General features: G+C 54.2%; 2 protein-coding genes and 1 non-coding gene across 12 annotated transcripts in view; 1 reads left to right on the top strand and 2 right to left on the bottom strand.

The window, feature by feature from the left end:
• Positions 1-18,165, bottom strand: part of DHRSX (dehydrogenase/reductase X-linked) — a 263,013-nt gene extending 244,848 nt beyond the window's left edge. For all 9 annotated transcript variants that reach the window (XR_011565104.1, XR_011565102.1, XR_011565103.1 and 6 more), the window contains exon 1: positions 18,033-18,165. Coding sequence is in view for 4 of the 9 variants with exons in the window: in XM_070783501.1 (XP_070639602.1) it covers positions 18,033-18,141 (109 nt within the window). In the remaining 5 variants the exon portion in view is untranslated. The remainder of the gene's footprint in view (positions 1-18,032) is intronic.
• ZBED1 (zinc finger BED-type containing 1) lies at positions 2,639-18,165 on the bottom strand. 2 transcript variants are annotated; one of them, XM_070783496.1, is made up of 2 exons: positions 18,033-18,165; positions 2,639-6,893 (listed from the first exon to the last, which is right to left on the bottom strand). In XM_070783496.1, the coding sequence occupies exon 2, from the start codon at positions 6,881-6,883 to the stop codon at positions 4,760-4,762; it is 2,124 nt and encodes a 707-aa protein (XP_070639597.1). In that variant the 5' UTR covers positions 6,884-6,893; positions 18,033-18,165; the 3' UTR covers positions 2,639-4,759. The 2 variants fall into 2 exon arrangements, with proteins under 2 accessions (XP_070639597.1, XP_070639598.1); XM_070783497.1 differs by lacking the exon at positions 18,033-18,165 and adding an exon at positions 17,724-17,788.
• On the top strand, positions 13,211-13,339 carry LOC139181823 (small nucleolar RNA U109). Its single transcript, XR_011565561.1, has one exon. It is a non-coding gene; the product is annotated as a small nucleolar RNA U109 (small nucleolar RNA).
• Positions 18,166-18,423: the final 258 nt, after the last annotated feature.

Genomic DNA, 18,423 nt, shown 5'->3' with positions numbered 1-18,423 from the left:
TGGGTTGGATCCCTGGGTCGGGAAGATTCCCCTTGGAGAAGGGCATGGCAACCCGCTCCAGTGTTCTTGCCTGCAGAATGCCATGGACAGACAAGCCTGGCGGGCTACAGTCCATGGGGTTGCAGGCAGTTGGACACAAGTGAGCAACTGATGCTATTACTACTTCTAGGAGTCCATAGACGGCCCCCGGCCAGATGGTTAAGCATCGGCGTACAGGACAGAATCAACGGTCAGAGGGAGCAGGCTATACAGATGCAGAAACAAGATGTGTCTGGACACAGACGCAGGCTGCTTCTCCAACCAGATGAACTGCACGGACTCAGATTTTTGTCCCAGAAAAGAAGGAAAACGGCAGAAAAAGCTCGTGCTGGGGGAGGATGGGGAAGCTCCGGGCCTTGGGGCTTACCACCCTTCTTGGTCAGATGGCGAGTATGTTCATCAATGCATTTCATGTTTCTCAACAACAGAAACACGATCAAAAAGAAGAGGAAGACCCTCTCACACTAGTTGACGGGAATGTAAATGGATTCGGCCACCACAGAGAACAGTACGCGAGTTCCTCAAAAAAAAAACCCTAAAAATAGAGCTACTGTATGGTCCTGCAATCCCACTCCTGGGCGTATATATCTGAAGGAAACTATAATTCTAAAAGATACATGCGTCCCAATGTTCACTGAAGCACTCGTCACAATAGCCAAGACATGGAAGCAATGTCCATCCGTAGAGGAAGGGATAAAAAAAAGAGGCGGTACTTATTATGTGCAGTGGAACATCACTCAGCCGTGAAAAGGAATGAAATAATACACACTTGCAGGCAAGACGGACGAACCTAGAGACGATCACATTGAGTGAACTAGATCAGAAAGACAAATACCATATGGGATCATTTACACGTGAAGTCTAAAAAACGATACAAATGAACTGAGTTACAAGACAGAAATAGATGTAGGAAACAAACTTTTGGTTCCCAGGGGACAGGGGAGCAGGGACACACGAGGAATTTGGGACTAACAGATACATACTGCTGTATATAAAATAAGAAACAAGGAGCTACCATATAGCACAGGGGACTAGATTCAGTATCTTGCGATAACCTACAGTGGGAAGGAATATGAAAAAGGAATATGGACATATGGATAGACGATAAGTCAGTTCAGTTCAGTCGCTCAGTCGTGTCCGACTCTTTGCGACCCCATGAATCGCAGCACGCCAGGCCTCCCTGTCCATCACCAACTCCCGGAATTTGCTCAAACTCACGTTCATTGAGTCGGTGATGCCACCCAGCCATCTCATCCTCTGTCGTCCCCTTCTCCTCCTGCCCCCAATCCCTCCCAACATCATGGTCTTTTCCAATGAGTCAACTCTTTGCATGAGGTGGCCAAAGTAGGTACATGTTAAACTGAATCAGAAAGCATCACAGAATGATGTAGCACTTCACTGTATTTGAAGAATTACACATAAATAATTTGAGTACACACACACACACACACACACACACACACACACACACAATGGAATATTACTCGGCCATAAACAAGAACAAATCTTTTGCGACCTGTGACAACACACATGGACTCAGAGGGTGTTACATCAAGTGAAATAAATCACAAACAGAGAAATAGCATGTTACCACCTGTATCCAGAATCTAAAACATTTAATGAATAAATATATCAAAAAAAAACAGACTCCCAGATGGAGAGAAGTAACTAGTGATTACGACTGGAGGAAGGGTACCCTGGAGGGTCAGGATGAGGGGAGGGGATTAAGATATACAAACTACTACATTAGTAGTATACAACGTGTCCGACTCTTTAGGACTCCAAGGACTATACAGTCTGTGGGATTCTCCAGGCCAGAATACTGCAGTAGGTAGACCTTCCTTTCTCCAGGGGAGCTTCCCAACCCAGGGATTGAACTCAGGTCTCCTACATTATGGGCGGATTCTTTACGAGCTGAGCCACCAGGGAAGCCCATCCGAAAAGCAGCACAAAGCTGTGAAAACCGACCCTGTTCTCCACACGCTCGGCTGTTTGCTACCCCGAGCCTCGGTGAGAAGCAGCCGTGTCCCTCGGACCCAAAATGACATCGATAGGGATCAAGGGAGCATGGAGATTTGATCAAGACTCAAAACGTGAATGCCCGCCCCTTCCCACCCCCCGCAAGTCACACCCCCGTGGGGGGAAGGACGGGAAGAGAAAGCGGGCGTGATGAGCTGAGGCGGTCCTCAGGGGAAGCCGGATGGACAGCTCCCCTGTTCTCTGTCCAGAGGCTGGCCATAGTGAGATGCTACCACAGGACTCCACTGATCCCCAGCCGGAGGACCACTCAGGGAAGACTTCCCACCCTCTCCCTTCCAGATCACAACTGTTGTGACCACCTCACTTTACAAGGGCTTCAAGACACAGCTCCCAGGGCTCCCTGGCTACCACCACCCAGGTTGTCAACCCGCAAATCAGCCCGACATCCCACGACAAGGGGCCGGGAGCACATCCTCAGCCCCTTCACTCAAAACAAACATGTACAACCATCATCCATGCTTCCTTTCAGCCCAGTCCTGCCATCCTCCTAGGGGCTGCTCGGAATAAAGGGAACAGTACCCTTCCGCACACAAGGAAAAAAAAAAGGAACATCTGAGAATCGTGACGTCATTGTGACTTTACTGAGCATGGAACAAACACCACTTAGACGAAGCAGAGAATCAGGATTTTGACGACAAGACCTGAGCGCAAAACACACTCCATTTCCTGGAAGCAGAGTCCCGGGCAGACCCAGATAAGACACGTGAGTGACAGTTAGCGGCCATGTCTTTACGAGAAGTTCTGGATGCCGGCAATGACCTCTTATCTGAGACGTTTACGGACACGTTCCACTTTCGTGTTCAATGGAGAAAGCTCTGAAAGTGGCAGGTTTTCACGACTGAAAAATGGCCTAGTTAAGCTCAAAACGTCTGTGTAGATGTGGCATCCCTGAGCCACCCTGGAATAGAGGCAACCCATAAAACACAGAAAAGGAAAAAGACGACGGATGCTAACCTCCGAGGCTGTTTCTGGGGTAGCTTGCTTTCTTAAAAGAAAGGAGAGCGAGGGAGGGAGCAGGGAAAGATAGGAAATGGAAAAACCCTGGATGCCCTGGTGGTACACATGGTCCGTCGTCACTCAGGACGGACATGGACACACTGCTGTGTTTAACATGGAGAACCAGCCAGGACCTGCTGGACAGCACAGGGAACTCTGCTCAATACTCTGTAATAACCTTATGGTTCCCAGGGGGAAGGGTGGGGGAAGGGATAGTCAGGGAGTTTGGGGTGGACATGGACACACTGCTGTATTTAACATGGAGAACCAGCAAGGACCTGCTGGACAGCACAGGGAACTCTGCTCAATGTCATGTGGCAGCCTGGCTGGGAGGGGAGTTTGGGGGAGAATGGATACATGTCTATGTGTGGCTGAGTCTCTTTGCTGTCCACCTAAAACTGTCCAACATTGTTAATTGGCTATTGTTGTAGAGCTGCTCAGTCATCTCTCTCTGCAACCCCATGGACTGTAGCCCCACCAGGCTCCTCTGTCCATGGGATTCTCCAGGCAAGAATATTGGAGTGGGCTGCCATTCCCTCCTGCAGCGGATCTTCCCAACCCAGGGGTCGAACCCAGGTCTCCTGCCTTGGCAGGCAGGTTCTTTACCATGGAGGCCCCTGGGAAGCGTCTTTGAAGCATCGGGACGCACGAACACCACCTGGAGAACACCAGAGCTAGAGAACCTGGCAAGGACCGTGAATTCGGGCAAGGGCGGGGAGGAAAAAAAAAAAAAAAACACTCGTGGGTGGGAGAAAACAAACCACACCCAATATTTCTTCTTCGGCTTTTTTATAAGCGATGGCACTACGGGCTCAAGGGTAACATGTTGCATCACGCCTTGAAAACAGGGCGGGTGGCTAAAGCGTGTCTCCAGGTTCCCTGGTAATTGACAAGGTAGTCGTGTTCCTTTACGGACCGACGGGGCTAACAGCCGCGGATGGTGCCCCGGGCGGGGGTGGGGCGTGCAAATAGTGCTCACGGGGAGGTGGGCTTTGGGGAACACAGAAGGGGCTTTTGTCCTCAGCGGCCCCCTGATTTCCATTTGTTTCTGGTTCACCCCAAACCCTCCCTGGCGTGAGGACATGGACACTGTAGGTACAGAATTAGCAGAGGGAGTCAGAACACCCCCGCCGGCCATGCTAGCGTCAGGGGCGTTGAGGATTGGTAATCCGATGGGCGGACGCCTCCGGTTTTTACAAGTCATTTCTTTCCCGGTTCCTGGAATACAAGGGGGTTCCCCACCACAGCCGCCGCCCCCCGCAGAGGAAACACTTGTTTTCACCAAGTTTGCACCACTCAAGAGCCTCGTGTCTCTTCTCTGTGGACCACCCAGAGTCCGTCTGTCTTCTCTGTGGACCATGCAGTGTCCATCTCAGTCCTCTGGGGCCACCCAGAGTCCGTCTCTCTTGTCTGAGACACCCAAAGTCCGTCTCCCTTCTCTGGACCACCCAGAGTCCGCGTCTCCCCTCTGGGGCATGCACACACCCACACACACACCCACACACACCCACAAAGATCCGTGTCTTCCGCTCGATTCCCGCATTCCCAGCAGCAGTGCGCCCATCCGCGCTGGGGTGGCGGGGCCGTTAGTCCCAACAGCCGAGCATCCAGAAGGGTGCCGCCCCCCAGCGCGCGGCTGTGCACCCGCCCCCGCCCTGCCGGTGCCCGCCAGCCCCAGCCCCGGCTACACGAAGCTGCCGTCCCTGACGCCGAAGAAGCCGGCGTGGGCCGCCTCGCCGGGCGCGAAGGCCTGCTCGTGGTCCAGGCCCCACTCGCCCTCGTCTTCGTCCTCCAGCTCGGCGTCGGCGCCGCCGCGCGCGTTCTCGTACAGGAAGACCTGCTCGTCCACGTGCGCGGGGGCCAGGCGGTTGCGCTTGGCGCTCACCACGGTGGCGCACGAGCCGAAGAGGCGCTCGGGGCCGACGCGCGTGGCCGCCACGGCCCAGTACTTCTGGAGCACCTTGGGCAGCACGGGGAACAGCGCCAGGCGGTCCGACCACCACTTGAGCGGGTCCTCGTTGAGCCCCAGCGGCTTCTGCGACTTGAAGTTGCTGAGCTCCTCCACCACCTGGGCATGCCACTCCTCCTGATCCTCCACGCCCCCGGTGGGGCAGAAGATCTCGGCCAGCATGTCGTTGATGACGCTGGCTGGGGGCGGGGTGGGCGAGGGCGCCGGCTTCTTGGCCGGCGGCGGCTCCTCGGGCGGCGCGGCCGCCTTGTCCTCGGAAGCGCGGTAGGCGCCCTCTTTGACCTTCTCCAGGAGGCCCTTGGCCTCCTCCAGCACGCGGTTCTCCACCTGCTGCCGCTCGAAAGTGGAGAGGAACGGCAGCCTCTTGTAGCGCGGGTCCAGGAAGGTGGCCACGTTGAGGAACAGGTCGATCTCGGGGCTCTCCTGGTAGGTCTTGGCGAGCTCCTTGGCGATCACCTCCTTGGCCATGCTGATCTCCTTCGGGTCCGTCTCCTTGGGGTTGAGAGTCGTGTTCAGCAGCATGTGCAGCAGCGGCTTGACCATGCTGATGGTGGGGTACTTGGAGGCCGACAGCATCTCGGCCACCTGCTTGAAGGGCTGCAGCAGCTCCACCAGGCCCTCGATGGTGGCCCACTCGGCGGCCTCCAGCATGAGATGGTGGTTGTTGGTGTCTTCCAGCAGGACCCCAGCGATGGCAAACTGCTGCTCCTTGAGCCGCTGCAGCATTGCCAGCGTGCTGCCCCACCAGGCCACGCGGTTGCTCACCAGCATGCAGGGGGCCGCGTTCTGCTGTCTCTGCTTTTCGTGGAGCATGACCATGGCCACGGATGACTGCTGGAAGTAGGCCACCAGCTTGGCGCAGCGGCCCAGCAGCGCGCCGAGCTTGGGCAGCCGGAAGGCCTGGCGGATGGCCACGTCGAAGGTATGGCCCAGGCACGGCATGTGCACCGGGATGTCGAGCAGCGAGCAGGCCTGGGCCAAGTCCTTGCTACGGTCCGTGGTGGCGCCGAAGACCTTGGTGTGGACGCCCCACTCGATGAACGCTTCGTAGAGGACGCGCGTGATGGTCTCGGCAGCGTTCTCCTCGGGCACCTCGAAGGTCTTGAGGCAGCGGGAGCCCACCGCCAGCCCGTGGGGGGCCGCGCGGCCCAGGAAGTGCGCCGACAGCGTCACGTAGGTGCGGTTCTGGGTCTGGCTGCGCCACAGGTCGGTGGAGACGCCGCACCAGGCGGCGTCCGCCAGCTCCTTGAGCACCGCCTCGCGCACGGTGCCGTAGCGCTCGGGGATGGCCTTGCCGCAGAAGAACTTGCGGCTCGGCAGCTCGTAGCGCGGCTCAGCGGCCTTCAGCAGCGCCCTGAACGTGGGCTCGTCCACAATGGAGGCCGGGTAGAGGCCCTCGCAGATGAGGCCCATGACGGCGGTGGTCAGCTCCTGCTGCTTGCGGCTCTCGTGGCCGTGCGTGCCGGCCTTGGCGGCCAGCGGCTCAGGCGTGCCGCCGGGCTGCGCGGGGTCCGGCTTCAGCTTGGAGAAGGCGCTGGCGAAGGCTTCGCGCATCTGTTCCGTGTTGCTCTTGACGAACTCGCAGAACTCGTCGGGGTGGTTCTTCTCCAGGTGGTAGGACAGGTTGGAGGTGTTGCCCGAGTAGGCGATCTGGGCCATGCAGATGCGACAGTAGATCTTCTTCCACTGCAGGATGCAGCCCTCGGCGTTCGTGTCGAAGCCGAAGTAGCGCCACACTTTGCTCTTGGCGCGCGGGTGCGCCACCAGCTTGAGGTCGCTCTGCCCGCCCTCCAGGCTCTTGCACTCCATCGCGCCGCCCCCGGCTGGGCCTCCGCTCATTCGGGACGACCTGCCGAGAAGCAGCAGAACAAAGAGCGTGAGAAGACGGCCCGGCTCCGCCCGGCCAGCCGGCGGGCGGGGGGAGCGGGGTGGCTCTGGAAACGAGGGCGCACGGAGGTGGGGACCACCCCGAGGCCGCCGCTCCAGCTGGTGGCAAAGCAGCAAGGGCTCAGTCTGAAAAGCGAGCAGCTGTTCATCCAGGTGCCTCGGAGACATGCATTTATTGATTGCTTTTTTTTTTTTTTTAAGTGTTTCCATCCTCTTTGGAATCCTCATGACAGCTCTTTCATCACCTGAGCTGGTGTATTACATCCTGTTCTGGGAAATAAACCAGCCCCGCAAATAAGCAGGCAAGCAGGTGGGTCTGTTCCCCAGCAGACCCCACGGTTCCCAAACACCCCCTTGCCAGGCCAAGAGGACCCACGTCCCCCACTCCTAAAGACTCCTGGTCAGGACGCAGGCGTGTCAAAGGCCACCAAGAAAACTGGCTCAGATAAGAGCAGCACATGCGGGGGTTCTCAAGCAGGCCTGTGCGGCCCTTGTGGCTCACCTGGTAAAGAATCCGCCTGCAATGCAGGAGACCCCTGGTTGCATGCCCGGGTTTGGAAGATCCCCTAGAGAAGGGATAGGCTACCCACTGCAGTATGCTTGAGCTTCCCTGGTAGCTCAGCTGGTAAAGAACCTGCCTGCAATGCAGGTGGGGAAGATCCCCTGGAGAAGGGACAGGCTACCCACTCCAGTATTCTTGGGCTTCCCTGTGGCTTAGATGGTAAAGAATCCGCTTGCAATGTGGGAGAATCCTGATTGGATGCCTCGGTCGGGAAGATCCCATAGAGAAGGGACAGGCTACCCACTCCGGTATTCTTGAGGTTCCCTGGTAGCTCAGCTAGTAAAGAACCTGCCTGCAATGCAGGAGACCCCTGGGTCGGGAAGATCCCCTGGAGAAGCAATAGGTTACCCACTCCAGTATTCTTGGGCTTCCCTGGTGGCTCAGATAGTAAAGAATCAGCCTGCAATGCAGGAGACCTGGCTTCAATCCCTGGGTTGGGAAGACACCCTGGGGAGCGGGGCATGGCAACCCACTCCAGTATTCTGGCCTGGACAATCCCCATGGACAGAGGAGTTTGGCAAGCTGATGTCCACGGGGTCACAAAGAGTCAGACACGACTGAGTGACTGAGCATGCACAAGCAGATACTAGGCTGGCCGACTAGCATTCAAGTGTTTTTTTTTTTCAAATTTTACGTTTTTCAGTGATGCCTTTTTGCCCACAATGAGGTATCACCTCACTCCTGTCACAATGGCTTTCATGAAAAAAAAAAACCACAAGTAACAAATGTTGACAAGGATGTGGAGAAAAGGGACCCCTTCCTACACTTGGTGGGGATGTGAACTGATGCAGCCACTATGGAGAACAGTATGGACGTTCTTTGAGAAACCAAAATCAGCTACCATACGATCCTGCCGTCCCATTCCTGGGCATAATATGCAGACAAAACGACAATTCAAAAAGATACGTGCACTTCAGCGTTCATTCCAACACTATTCAAAACAGCCAAGACACGGAAGCAACCTAAGTGTCCGTCAACAGAGGAATGGATAAAGAGGTGGTACGTGTACACCACGGAAGACTACTCAGCCACGGAAAGGAATTAACTGATGCCCCCTGCTGTGACATGAACGGACCTAGAGATTATCGTACTGAGTGAAGTTAAGAAAGTGGACGACAAATGGCGATCCAATAAAAAATATTATTTAAAACCAGTGCATATGGAGACTTTGCTGGTGGCCCCAGTGGCTGAGACTCCCAGCTTCCAATGCAGGGGGCCTGGCTTCCATCCTTGGTCAGGGAACCGGATCCCACATGTCACAGCTGAAGACGCTGCATATTCCAACGAAGACACAAAGCAGCCAAATACATACATGTATATATATATACACACACACACGTATACGAAACTAGTGAAGATAACAAAACAGAAGCAGACTCACAGATCTAGAGAACTGCCTCACTGGAAAATCGTTCCTGATGCTGGGAAAGACTGAGGGCAGGAGGAGAAGGGGACGACAGAGGATGAGATGGTGGGATGGCATCACCGACTCAATGGACATAAGTTTAAGCAAGCTCCAGGAGATGGTGAAGGATGGAGAAGCCTGCTGTGCTGCAGTCTATGAGGTCGCAAAGAGTCAAGCATTACTGAACAACAACGACATCAATGATAACTCATGAAAAAATTAGAAAGAGGACTTTGGTACTTCACAGGCTCTATTTTTCTCCCCAGGAGCATCTGGGAATGGATGCCAGACTGGGGCAGGAAGGGAATTCTCCATCCCTGGAATGTCTCAGAATGCCCCCCGCCTCGTGGCCACAAACATCTGGACACTGAGAAGCCAACCAGCCGTGGTGCAGCGTCCCTGGATTCTCAGAGCTCAGCCCCCAGGCTCCCACTGCTGGCGATGCTCACACGCTCAGCTCTGTGGAGCTGCCAGTCAGAGGGCCAGGACACCCGAAAGGCTAGCTGAGTTTTCTTAAGAGGTGTCAGGGGAGGGACCTCCCTGGTCGGCCAGTGGTTAAGGCTCCATGCTCCCAGGGGGAACTTGTTAGTCACCTACTTTATAGATGGCAGCTCCACAGCTATTTTATGCATGGCAGGGGGCACAGGTGGATCCCTGCGTGCGGAACTAGGATCCTGCATGCAGTCCAAGAGCATACAAACAAAAAAAGACTGTATCAAGAAAAGAATTGAAGGTGTCTGTTACTCACAGACATAGAAAACGTATGGCCACCAAAGCGGAAGGATGAGAGATATATTAGGAGTTTAGGATTAACAGATACACACGACTATATATAAAATAGATAACTAACAAGGACCTATGTACCATATGTAATAGGAAACTATATTCATTACGGGCTTCCCTGGTGGCTCAGCTGGTAAAGAATCCACCTGCAATGTGGGAGACCTGGGTGCAATCCCCGAGTTGGAAGATCCCCTGGAGAAGGGATAGGCTACCCACTCCAGTATTCTTGGGCTTCCCTGGGGGCTCAGCTGGTAAAGAATCTGCCTGCAGTGTGGGAGACCTGGGTTCAACCCCTGGGTTGGGAAGATTCCCCTGGAGAAGGGAAAGGTTACCCACTCCAGTATTCTGGCCTGGGGTCGCAAAGAGTCAGACACGACTGAGCGACTCTCACTTTCTGACTATATATAAACTAGATGACCGACAGGGACCTAGTTACTGTATATAACAGGAAACTACATTCATTATACGATTATACACCCAGATAACTATATAATACACTATCATCTTGCTGTAATGGAAAAGAATATGAATATGTATGTGTGTGCCCAACTGAATCACTTTGCTGTGCGCCTGAAACTAACACAGCCCTGTAAATCAAACATCAATTTGTTAAAAAAAATTCTTTAATTAAAACAAATTTAAAAACGTGTCTGTTAAATCTGCAAGCCTTCAATCTCCTGTTGTCGTTTGGTCGCTCATTCGTGTCCGACTCTCTGCGACCGCATAGACCACAGCACGCCAGGCTTCCCTGTCCTTCCCCGTCTCCCGGACTTTGCTCAGCCTACTGTACAGCACTCACAGTTAAATCACACACTGCAGCCACCAGGCATTTTCTGAGTGTGGGGGCAAATATTCAAAACTCAGTAACGACAGTGGGCTGAAAATCACCCTCCACTGAAAATTCATGTCCTCCCAAAACCTCAGAAGAGGACATTACATGGAAATAAGTTCTCTGCAGACATGATGGAGTGAAGGTCTGAGATGAGGTCCTCTTGGATGGGGGTGGCCCTAAACCCAGGGACAGGGTCCTTATAAGACACAGAAGAGGGGAGACACGGACGCAGAGAAGCAGCCACGTGGAGACAGGGGCAGAGACGGGAGGGAGGCGGCCACCAGCCCAGGGACGGATGCCTGGAGCCCCCAGAAGCTGGGAGAGGCGGGAAGGACCCTCCCCTGGAGCCTCTGCAGGGAGCCCAGCCCTGGGACCCCTGGACCTCAGACGCCTGGTCCCCAGGAAGAGACAGGATGCCTTTGTGTGATTTCAAATGCTCTGCTCGGGCCAGAGGGCTCAGAGGTGGGGCCCTGGGGGTGGCGATCCAACAAGGCCAGGATGTGTAGAGAAAGAAAGGACCCTAGGATCACAGCTCCTGCAGATGGACTAGGAGTGGGGGGGTGCCTGGGCATGGGAAAGGCCGTCCCCTAAAGCGAGGGGAACCTCGCAGCAGGCACCACAGCTGGGCTCTGGCATGGAGCTCTTCCGTCCTACATGGGCAACGCAATTCAGTCTCATCAGAGTTTCCTACTACATGGTCGTCGTGATGCCAACCACGATGAACGATCAGTGCTGTTGGGCTGAAGGCAGCCTGAGGTCTGTGGTCCTGCAGGAAGCATCGTGACAAAGCCACAGCTTAAGGAGGCACCGCCCGTGGGGAGTCTCCCCCTTGCAGTTTCACAACCAATGGACAAATGATGGCAGGATTTCCCGAGGCCCCCTAAGGAGACGGGGACACAGGAAGGCAGTTTATTTGTTTGTTTTTCCACTCTACTTTTAACTGGCCTTTCTCTGAGGTCAACCAGGCTGAGCATCTTTTCAAGTTTATCTGTTGGCCACCTGTCTGTCTTCTTGGAAGAAATGTCAACTCAAAATGTCCACTGAGGTCCTCTGGCTATTTTTAATTGGGTTGCATGCTAAGTCGCTTCAGTCATGTCCAACTCTCTGCAACCCCACGGACTGTAGCCCGCCAGGCTCCTCTGTCCATGGGGATTCTCCAGGCAAGAAGACTGGAGTGGGTTGCTATTTCCTCCTCCAGGGGAATCTTCCCGACCCAGGGATCGAACCCAGGTCTCCTGGATCTCCTGCACTGCAGACAGATTCTTTACCCCTGAGCCACCTGGGAAGCCCATCATCGGTCACATTGTTTGTAAACACTTTCTCCCTTTCCACTGGCTGGCCTTCTGTTTTGTCCCAGTTTAATTCGGTCCCATTTGGTTATTTCTGCTTTTATTTCCCTTGCCGCAAGACACAGGAGCAAAAAGCTACTGCTAAGAATTAAGTCAAATTACTCTCTTCCTGTGTTTTCTCCTACGAGTCTCATGGTTTCCAGAGTCTTACGTTTAGGTCTTTAATCCGTTTTGAGTTTTGGGGGTTTTGTGCTTTTTTCTGGCTGCCCTGGGTCTTCACTGCCACATGAAAGCTTTTTCCAGTCGTGAGTGGCAGCTGCTGTCCAGCTGCGGCACGTGGGCTGACATGCTACGCAGAGTGATCCCCAGACCAGGGATCGAACTGGTGTCCCCCCGAGTGGCAAGGCAGATTCTTAACCACTGGCCCATCAGCAAAGCCCCTAGAGTTTATGTCTGCATATGGCGTTAGCGCGTATTCCACTTCCATTCTTTTCTCTGGAGCTGTCCAGTCGCGTGTGATGGGTTGGAGCGTATACACTAACCACGGCGGGGCACAGCAAGACTTGCATGGTCCACGGCCGCTTTCAGAGTCAGGAACGAAGGTTCTGTCCAAGCAGCCTCCACGCCAAGTGGGCAACCCTAGCATCTCTCGGGGGGAAACCATCGCCAAGATGCTACCCGGGGCCTGGGGACGTCCTGCCTTTGCTCACAGCAGTGGCACCAGCCAGATCATCCACAAACATAATGACCGTGTCCCGAGAAAAAGGATGAAGTCAGCAAGTGGAGGGCCAGCATCACTCTGCTCCACTGGGACTTCCAGGAGCCGGCAAGGACCAAAAGCAGCCACTATGCTCCCTGATTTGGTATTTGTTTGGGGAGAATATAGTTGTCTTTTTGTTGGGTGGAAAAAAAAAATTACTGGGAATAACATATAAGCAGCTTGTTATTTTTTGTTGGGTGGAAAAAAATGTTACTAGGGATCACACGTAAGTGGCTTCTGATTTTTCGCTGGGTAAAAAAAAAAAAAGTGTTACTGGGAATAACATGTAAGCGGTTTGTTACTTTTCGATGGGTAAAAGGAAGAAAAATTAAAGTGTTGGGCTTCCCAGGTGGCTCAGTGGTAACGAACCCACCTGCTAATATGCAGGAGATGTGGGATGGATCCCTGGGTCAGGAAGATCCTCTGGAGGAGGAAACGGCAGCCCACTCCAGGATTCTTGCCTGGAGAATCCCATGGACAGAGGAGCCTGGCGGGCTACACTCCACGGGGTCACAAAGACTTGGTTATGACTCAGCAACATCAGCAAAGAAAGGTTACTGGGAATCACATGTAAGTGTCTCCTTAATGTGATCTGAAATTCACGTTGTAGATTTCCGTGTTGACCATTTAAAGTTCTTTTTTCATTTCTTGCATGTGAATGTCGGCTCCTCATTCCTTTGCAAGATGGAATCTATAATGTGCTAGAATAATAAAGGAGTTCTCAGGGCTGGCAATGTTACAATAGCTGTTGAGTAGTTCTATCTTTCTCTTACATTTCAAAAAAAATAAAAAAAACCGTGGCCCCTCCCTGGGAGAAAACTGTATTTCCCGATAAAAGATAAAAAACATAACCACAATACCATGACCACAGCTAAGCAACTGTGACAAGAATTTCTCAACATCATCGAAAAAAAATTTTAAGTTTTTACTTTATTAACATGGAACTGAATAGGATCAATGCAGACAAGAAAAAGCCACACAAACCAAAGCCTTGGGGGAAGGGGGAGTCCTCATTTCTTTTTAAGACTAAAAAGAGCCAAAGGTCAACCAAACTATGGTTTTGCCTCCCTGGAGTGACAGCTCCCAACTATTCATATGTACACAAAACCAGCCAGATGTTACTTCCTCTTGACAGACTTTTTAAAAAATCCTACAGTTTGAAAACTAGAATCCGCCCTAAAATGGCTTTGTAAATGGGCCAGCTGACCTCTGTTCTTGAGCTGGACAGTCAGTCCATCAGCAGAAGTCCATTTTCCAGACCAAAGTCCATTTTCCAGATCACAAGGCCTGACTCCTATTTGCAACAGAGCTTTTTTTTTTTAATTTTTTGTGGTTATTATTCATCATGGATTTTTTTTTTCTTCATCAAGTTTAAAAAAAAAAAAAAAATTGGGGGGGGCCATGTCTGAGGCATGGAAGACCAGAGTTCCCCAACCACAGATGGAACCTGAGCCCCCTGCAGTGGAAGCAAGGAGCCTTAACCATGGGGCCCCCAAGGGGGTCCCTGAAACAGAATTCTTACGGGAAAATGTGCATGGTACCTTTATTTTCTTGGGCTCCAAAATCACCACAAACGGTGACTGCAGCCATGAAATTAAGAGACTCTTGCTCCTTGAAAGAAAAGCTAAGACAAACCCAGACTGTGTATTAAAAAGCAGAGACATCACTTTGCTGACAAAGGTGAGTCTGGTCAAAGCAATGGTTTGACTAAAGAATTGATGCTTTTGAACTATGGTGTTGGAGAGGACTCTTGAGGGTCCCTTGGACAGCAGGGAGATCCAACCAGTCCATCCTAAAGGAAATCAATCCTGAGTGTTCACTGGAAGGATTGATGTTGAAGCTGAAACTCCAATACTTTGACCACCTGATGCGAAGAACTGACTCATGGAAAAGACCCTGATGCTGGGAGGGATTGGGGGCAGGAGGAGAAGGGGATGACAGAGGATGCGATGGTTGGATGGCATCACTGACTCGATGGACATGAGTTTGAGCAAGCTCCAGGAGTTGGTGATGGACAGGGAGGCCTGGCGTGCTGCGGTCCATGGGGTCGCAAACAGTCGGACACGACTGAGCGACTGCACTGAACTACAGCTGATTCACACTGTTTTACATCAAAACCCAACACAACACTGTAAAGCAATTATCATTCAATTAACAATATTAAAAAAAAAAAAAGACCTTTCACAACCAAACGCACTTTAGCAATCATTGCTGTGGTTTGTTGTTATCACTTTAAAATACGTAAATAAGAAAGTGTTTCTGTCACTGAGACCATGCTTGCTCCACTCTCCACACCACAGGCCACGAATCCGAGAGACAAACTGTTGAGGCAAGAAAGAGACTTTAATCAGGGAGCCTGCAGACCGAGAAGATGGCAGGCTAGCACCTCAAAGCAAGTATCTTACTGGGGTCTGGATGCCAGGTTCTTATATAGATCTGAGAGGAAGAAGCCATGTGGAACTGAAGTCAAAAGGCTGCATCCAGAGGGAGAGACAGTGCGGAAGTCACGTGAAAGGGTCTGCACTCTTGCTAAACATCTCCCACGAAATGTCCAGCCTTCCTAAGCGCTGTGTTAAACTCATCTATTCACAGGTGGGCAGGGACAAACTCTCTCTCCAGAGCTAAATAAATGCACTTTAAGTGAAAGTCACTCATTCGTTTAGGACTCTTTGCGACCCCATGGACTATACAGTCCATGGAATTCTGCAGGCCAGAATACTGGAGTGGGTAGCCTTTCCCTTCTCCAGGAGATCTTCCCAACCCAGGGATGGAACCCAGCTCTCCAGCTCTGCAGGTGGATTCTTTATCAGCTGAGCCACCAGGGAAGCCCCCAAAAGGCACTTTACTTGACAGTCAGAGAGGAAGGGTCCTCCAGGCAAGCCACTGAGTACGATTATAATAATAAAGGGGCTTCCCTGGTGGCTCAGACGGTAAAGAATGTCCCTGCAATGCAGGGGACCTGGGTTTGATCCCTGGGTCAAGCAGATGCCCTGGAGAAGGGAATGGCAACCACTCCAGTATTCTTGCCTAGAAAATCCCATGGGCAGAGGTGCCTGGTGGGCTACAGTCTGTGGGGTCGCAAAGAGTCAGATACAGGACTGAGCGACTTTCTTTTTTTTTCTTTATAATAATAAAAAGCAAGTCAAAGAAACAGCTTCCAACATGGAGTTAGAATTGGTGACTTTCTCCCTGTAACATTTCCACATTAATTATTTTATACTTTGTACATATTTATATAGCCCATACATACTATTAAAAAAGAAAACATCTGATGTCTAAAGGCAAAAAACCAGGACTCCCCTGGAGGTCCAATGGTTACAACTTGGCCATTTCAATACCGGGTTCAATCCTGGGTGGGGTTGCTAAGATCCGTTATGACTCAGTGAACAAAAAACCCAGAAACAAAAACAGAAGCAACACTGTGACCAATTCAATAAAGACAAAACAAAACAAAAAATCCCAGCTACTCTGCATCTGAACTGGGCCTCTGGGGTACAGTTTATTTAGCTGCATACCTGGGCAAAGTTCAACGTCTGGCCCGCCAGGATCCTCAGTCTGTGGGATTCTCCAGGCAAGAATACTGGAGTGGGTGGCCATTCCCTTCTCCAGGGGATCTTCCCCTCCGGGATAGAACCCTGGTCTCCTGCACTGCAAGCAGATTGTTCACTGTCTGAGTCACCAGGGAAGCCCACAACCTCCCCTGCTACTGCTAAGTCGCTTCAGTCGTGTCCGACTCTGTGCGACCCCACAGACGGCAGCCCACCAGGCTCCCCCGTCCCTGGGATTCTCCAGGCAAGAACACTGGAGTGGGTTGCCATTTCCTTCTCCAATGCATGCAAGTGAAAAGTGAAAGTGAAGCCGCTCAGTCGTGTCCGACTCTTAGTGACCCCATGGACTGCAGCCCACCAGGCTCCTCCGTCCATGGGATTTTCCAGGCAAGAGTACTGGAGTGGGGTGCCATTGCCTTCTCCACCCCTGGGTGCACTGCAATTTCGGGCCAGTTTGGGGCGAACACGGGACTGCTCTGCACAGTCCTTCACTGTTGACAAGTCAGCCCAGACGTCAAAGCTGTCCTCTGCCTTCCACTGCAGTCTTTTCCGGTCACGCTTGATGTGCTTTTTAAAAAAGCACCAAAATGCAGTTGATCAGAAAACTAAACGCTTAGCTCACATAAACCTGGGAAGATGTATCTCCCTGGGTGAAGACCCAGGGAGGGGAGAAAAAGAAGTCCTTGTGCTCAGAGCTGCAGGTGTGCAAGGCCTGGGCCCTGCAGGGCCTTCCTGGGGGTGCTGGAGGCACGGGAAGGCATTTGCACAAGCCTAGTAACAGCCTCTCTGTTTCTCCAGCCCAATCTCCTGGGGGTGGTCAGGGGCGTTACCCACAGGCTGCCCTGGGAGAGGGGGGTGTGGGGGTGCTATGCCAACACCCCGAAAACACAGTTGGACTTAAGAATCTCTCTTACGCCAGACGATAAAGAGAGTCGTTACAAGGTAACAGGGCACCACGCTTCCCAGAGAATACTTTGTTTTCACCTAAAAAAATTGATATGTCATTTACGGCTCACAGACCCTAGAGTTATTTTGATATCCTGCAAGTCAAGAGCAGACAGAAACAACACCGGTTTCCTCGATCGAAGTCCTGAGAACACCGAGGTGGCCACACAGCCAGAGAGCCCCCCAGATTGGTGGGAAAGGGAGTCGGGGCGCGGGGGGTCCCTAATATGCGTGAAGACGCGAATGGGTCCCCGCACCGCCCAGTTTGGGCCCCGAGGCTCCGCGCAGGTGGTGCAGGCCAGAGAAACCGGCGGCCCCTAAACGGGAGCTCTCCTGTCTAGGGCTCCTAGAAGCCCTAGAAGCCGCCGCCGGCGCCTTGGCGCGCCCCCGCCCCCGCCCCAGCTCCCCGGTCCCTGCAAACCCGGGCAGGCCCCGTTCTACTGGAGCCTGCGCGGGGCCGGGATGGCGGGCGCCCTCCGCCTCCCTCCGGGACGCGGGTCTGCAGAGCGCAGGGACCCGGGGGGGCTGCCGCCGCGGTTGGGGAGCGCACGGGTCCCCTGGAGAGACCCCAGCCCCCGGGGCGCTGGGGAGGGCGCGCCTTCCCCCAAGCCAACCCCCCAGGCCGCCCGGCCCTGCTTCCGGGAGCGCCGGACGCGGCGCGTACGAACCTGCGACCCCCAGGCCAGGGCGCGCGGGAGCCCCTGGCTACCCCGGCCCCCGGGGCGCGCGGAGCGGGCGGGGCGGTGGGGAAGCCGCGCCTCCTCCCACCGCCAAGGCCGCCCGGCCCTGCTTCCGGGAGCGCCCGACGCGTCCGCCTCCCCGCGCCCCTTCCCAGCTCCGCCCCAAACCTGGGGTCCTCTCCACGGGCGGAGGGCGCGCCCCGGGCCCGGCGGCGCGGTCCCCGGCCAGCCCCACGCCGCAGCCCCGCCCGGCCCCGGCCCCTCGCCGCCTCCCCGCGCCCCTGCCCGGCCGCTGACCTGGCTCCACGAAGCCCCGGACGCAGCGGCGCAGCAGCTGCGCCACGATCAGCGCCGCGCCCACCGCGTACACCCGCAGGGCCGCCCGCGCCGCGGACAAAGGCGACATGGCTGCCCCTCCGCCGCCGCTTCCGCGCCGCCCGCCGGACTCGGAGCCCCGGGCCGGACGGCGGAAACGCGCCCGCGGCGGCCCGCCCCGCGCCGCGCCCGCGCCCCGCCCCCCCCCGCGCGCCCGACTCCCGCCCCGAGCGCGCCCCCGCGCCCCGCCCCCCCGCGCGCGCCCCCGACTCCCGCCCCCCGCGCGTGCCCCCAGCCCCTCCTGCGCGCGCCCCGACTCCCGCCTCGCGCGCGCGCGCCCCCGACTCGTGCCCCGCGCGCGTTCTCCCAGCGC

Source organism: Bos indicus, chromosome X, assembly GCF_029378745.1.
Source record: "Bos indicus isolate NIAB-ARS_2022 breed Sahiwal x Tharparkar chromosome X, NIAB-ARS_B.indTharparkar_mat_pri_1.0, whole genome shotgun sequence".
NCBI lineage: Eukaryota > Metazoa > Chordata > Mammalia > Artiodactyla > Bovidae > Bos > Bos indicus.
Note: the sequence above shows the minus strand (reverse complement) of the source record. Positions and strands in the feature narration are given on the sequence as shown.

Bases quoted from the DNA above. Each gene is read 5' to 3' on its own strand.
- ZBED1 (XM_070783496.1), bottom strand. From the start codon at position 6,883: ATGAGCGGAGGCCCAGCCGGGGGCGGCGCGATGGAGTGCAAGAGCCTG.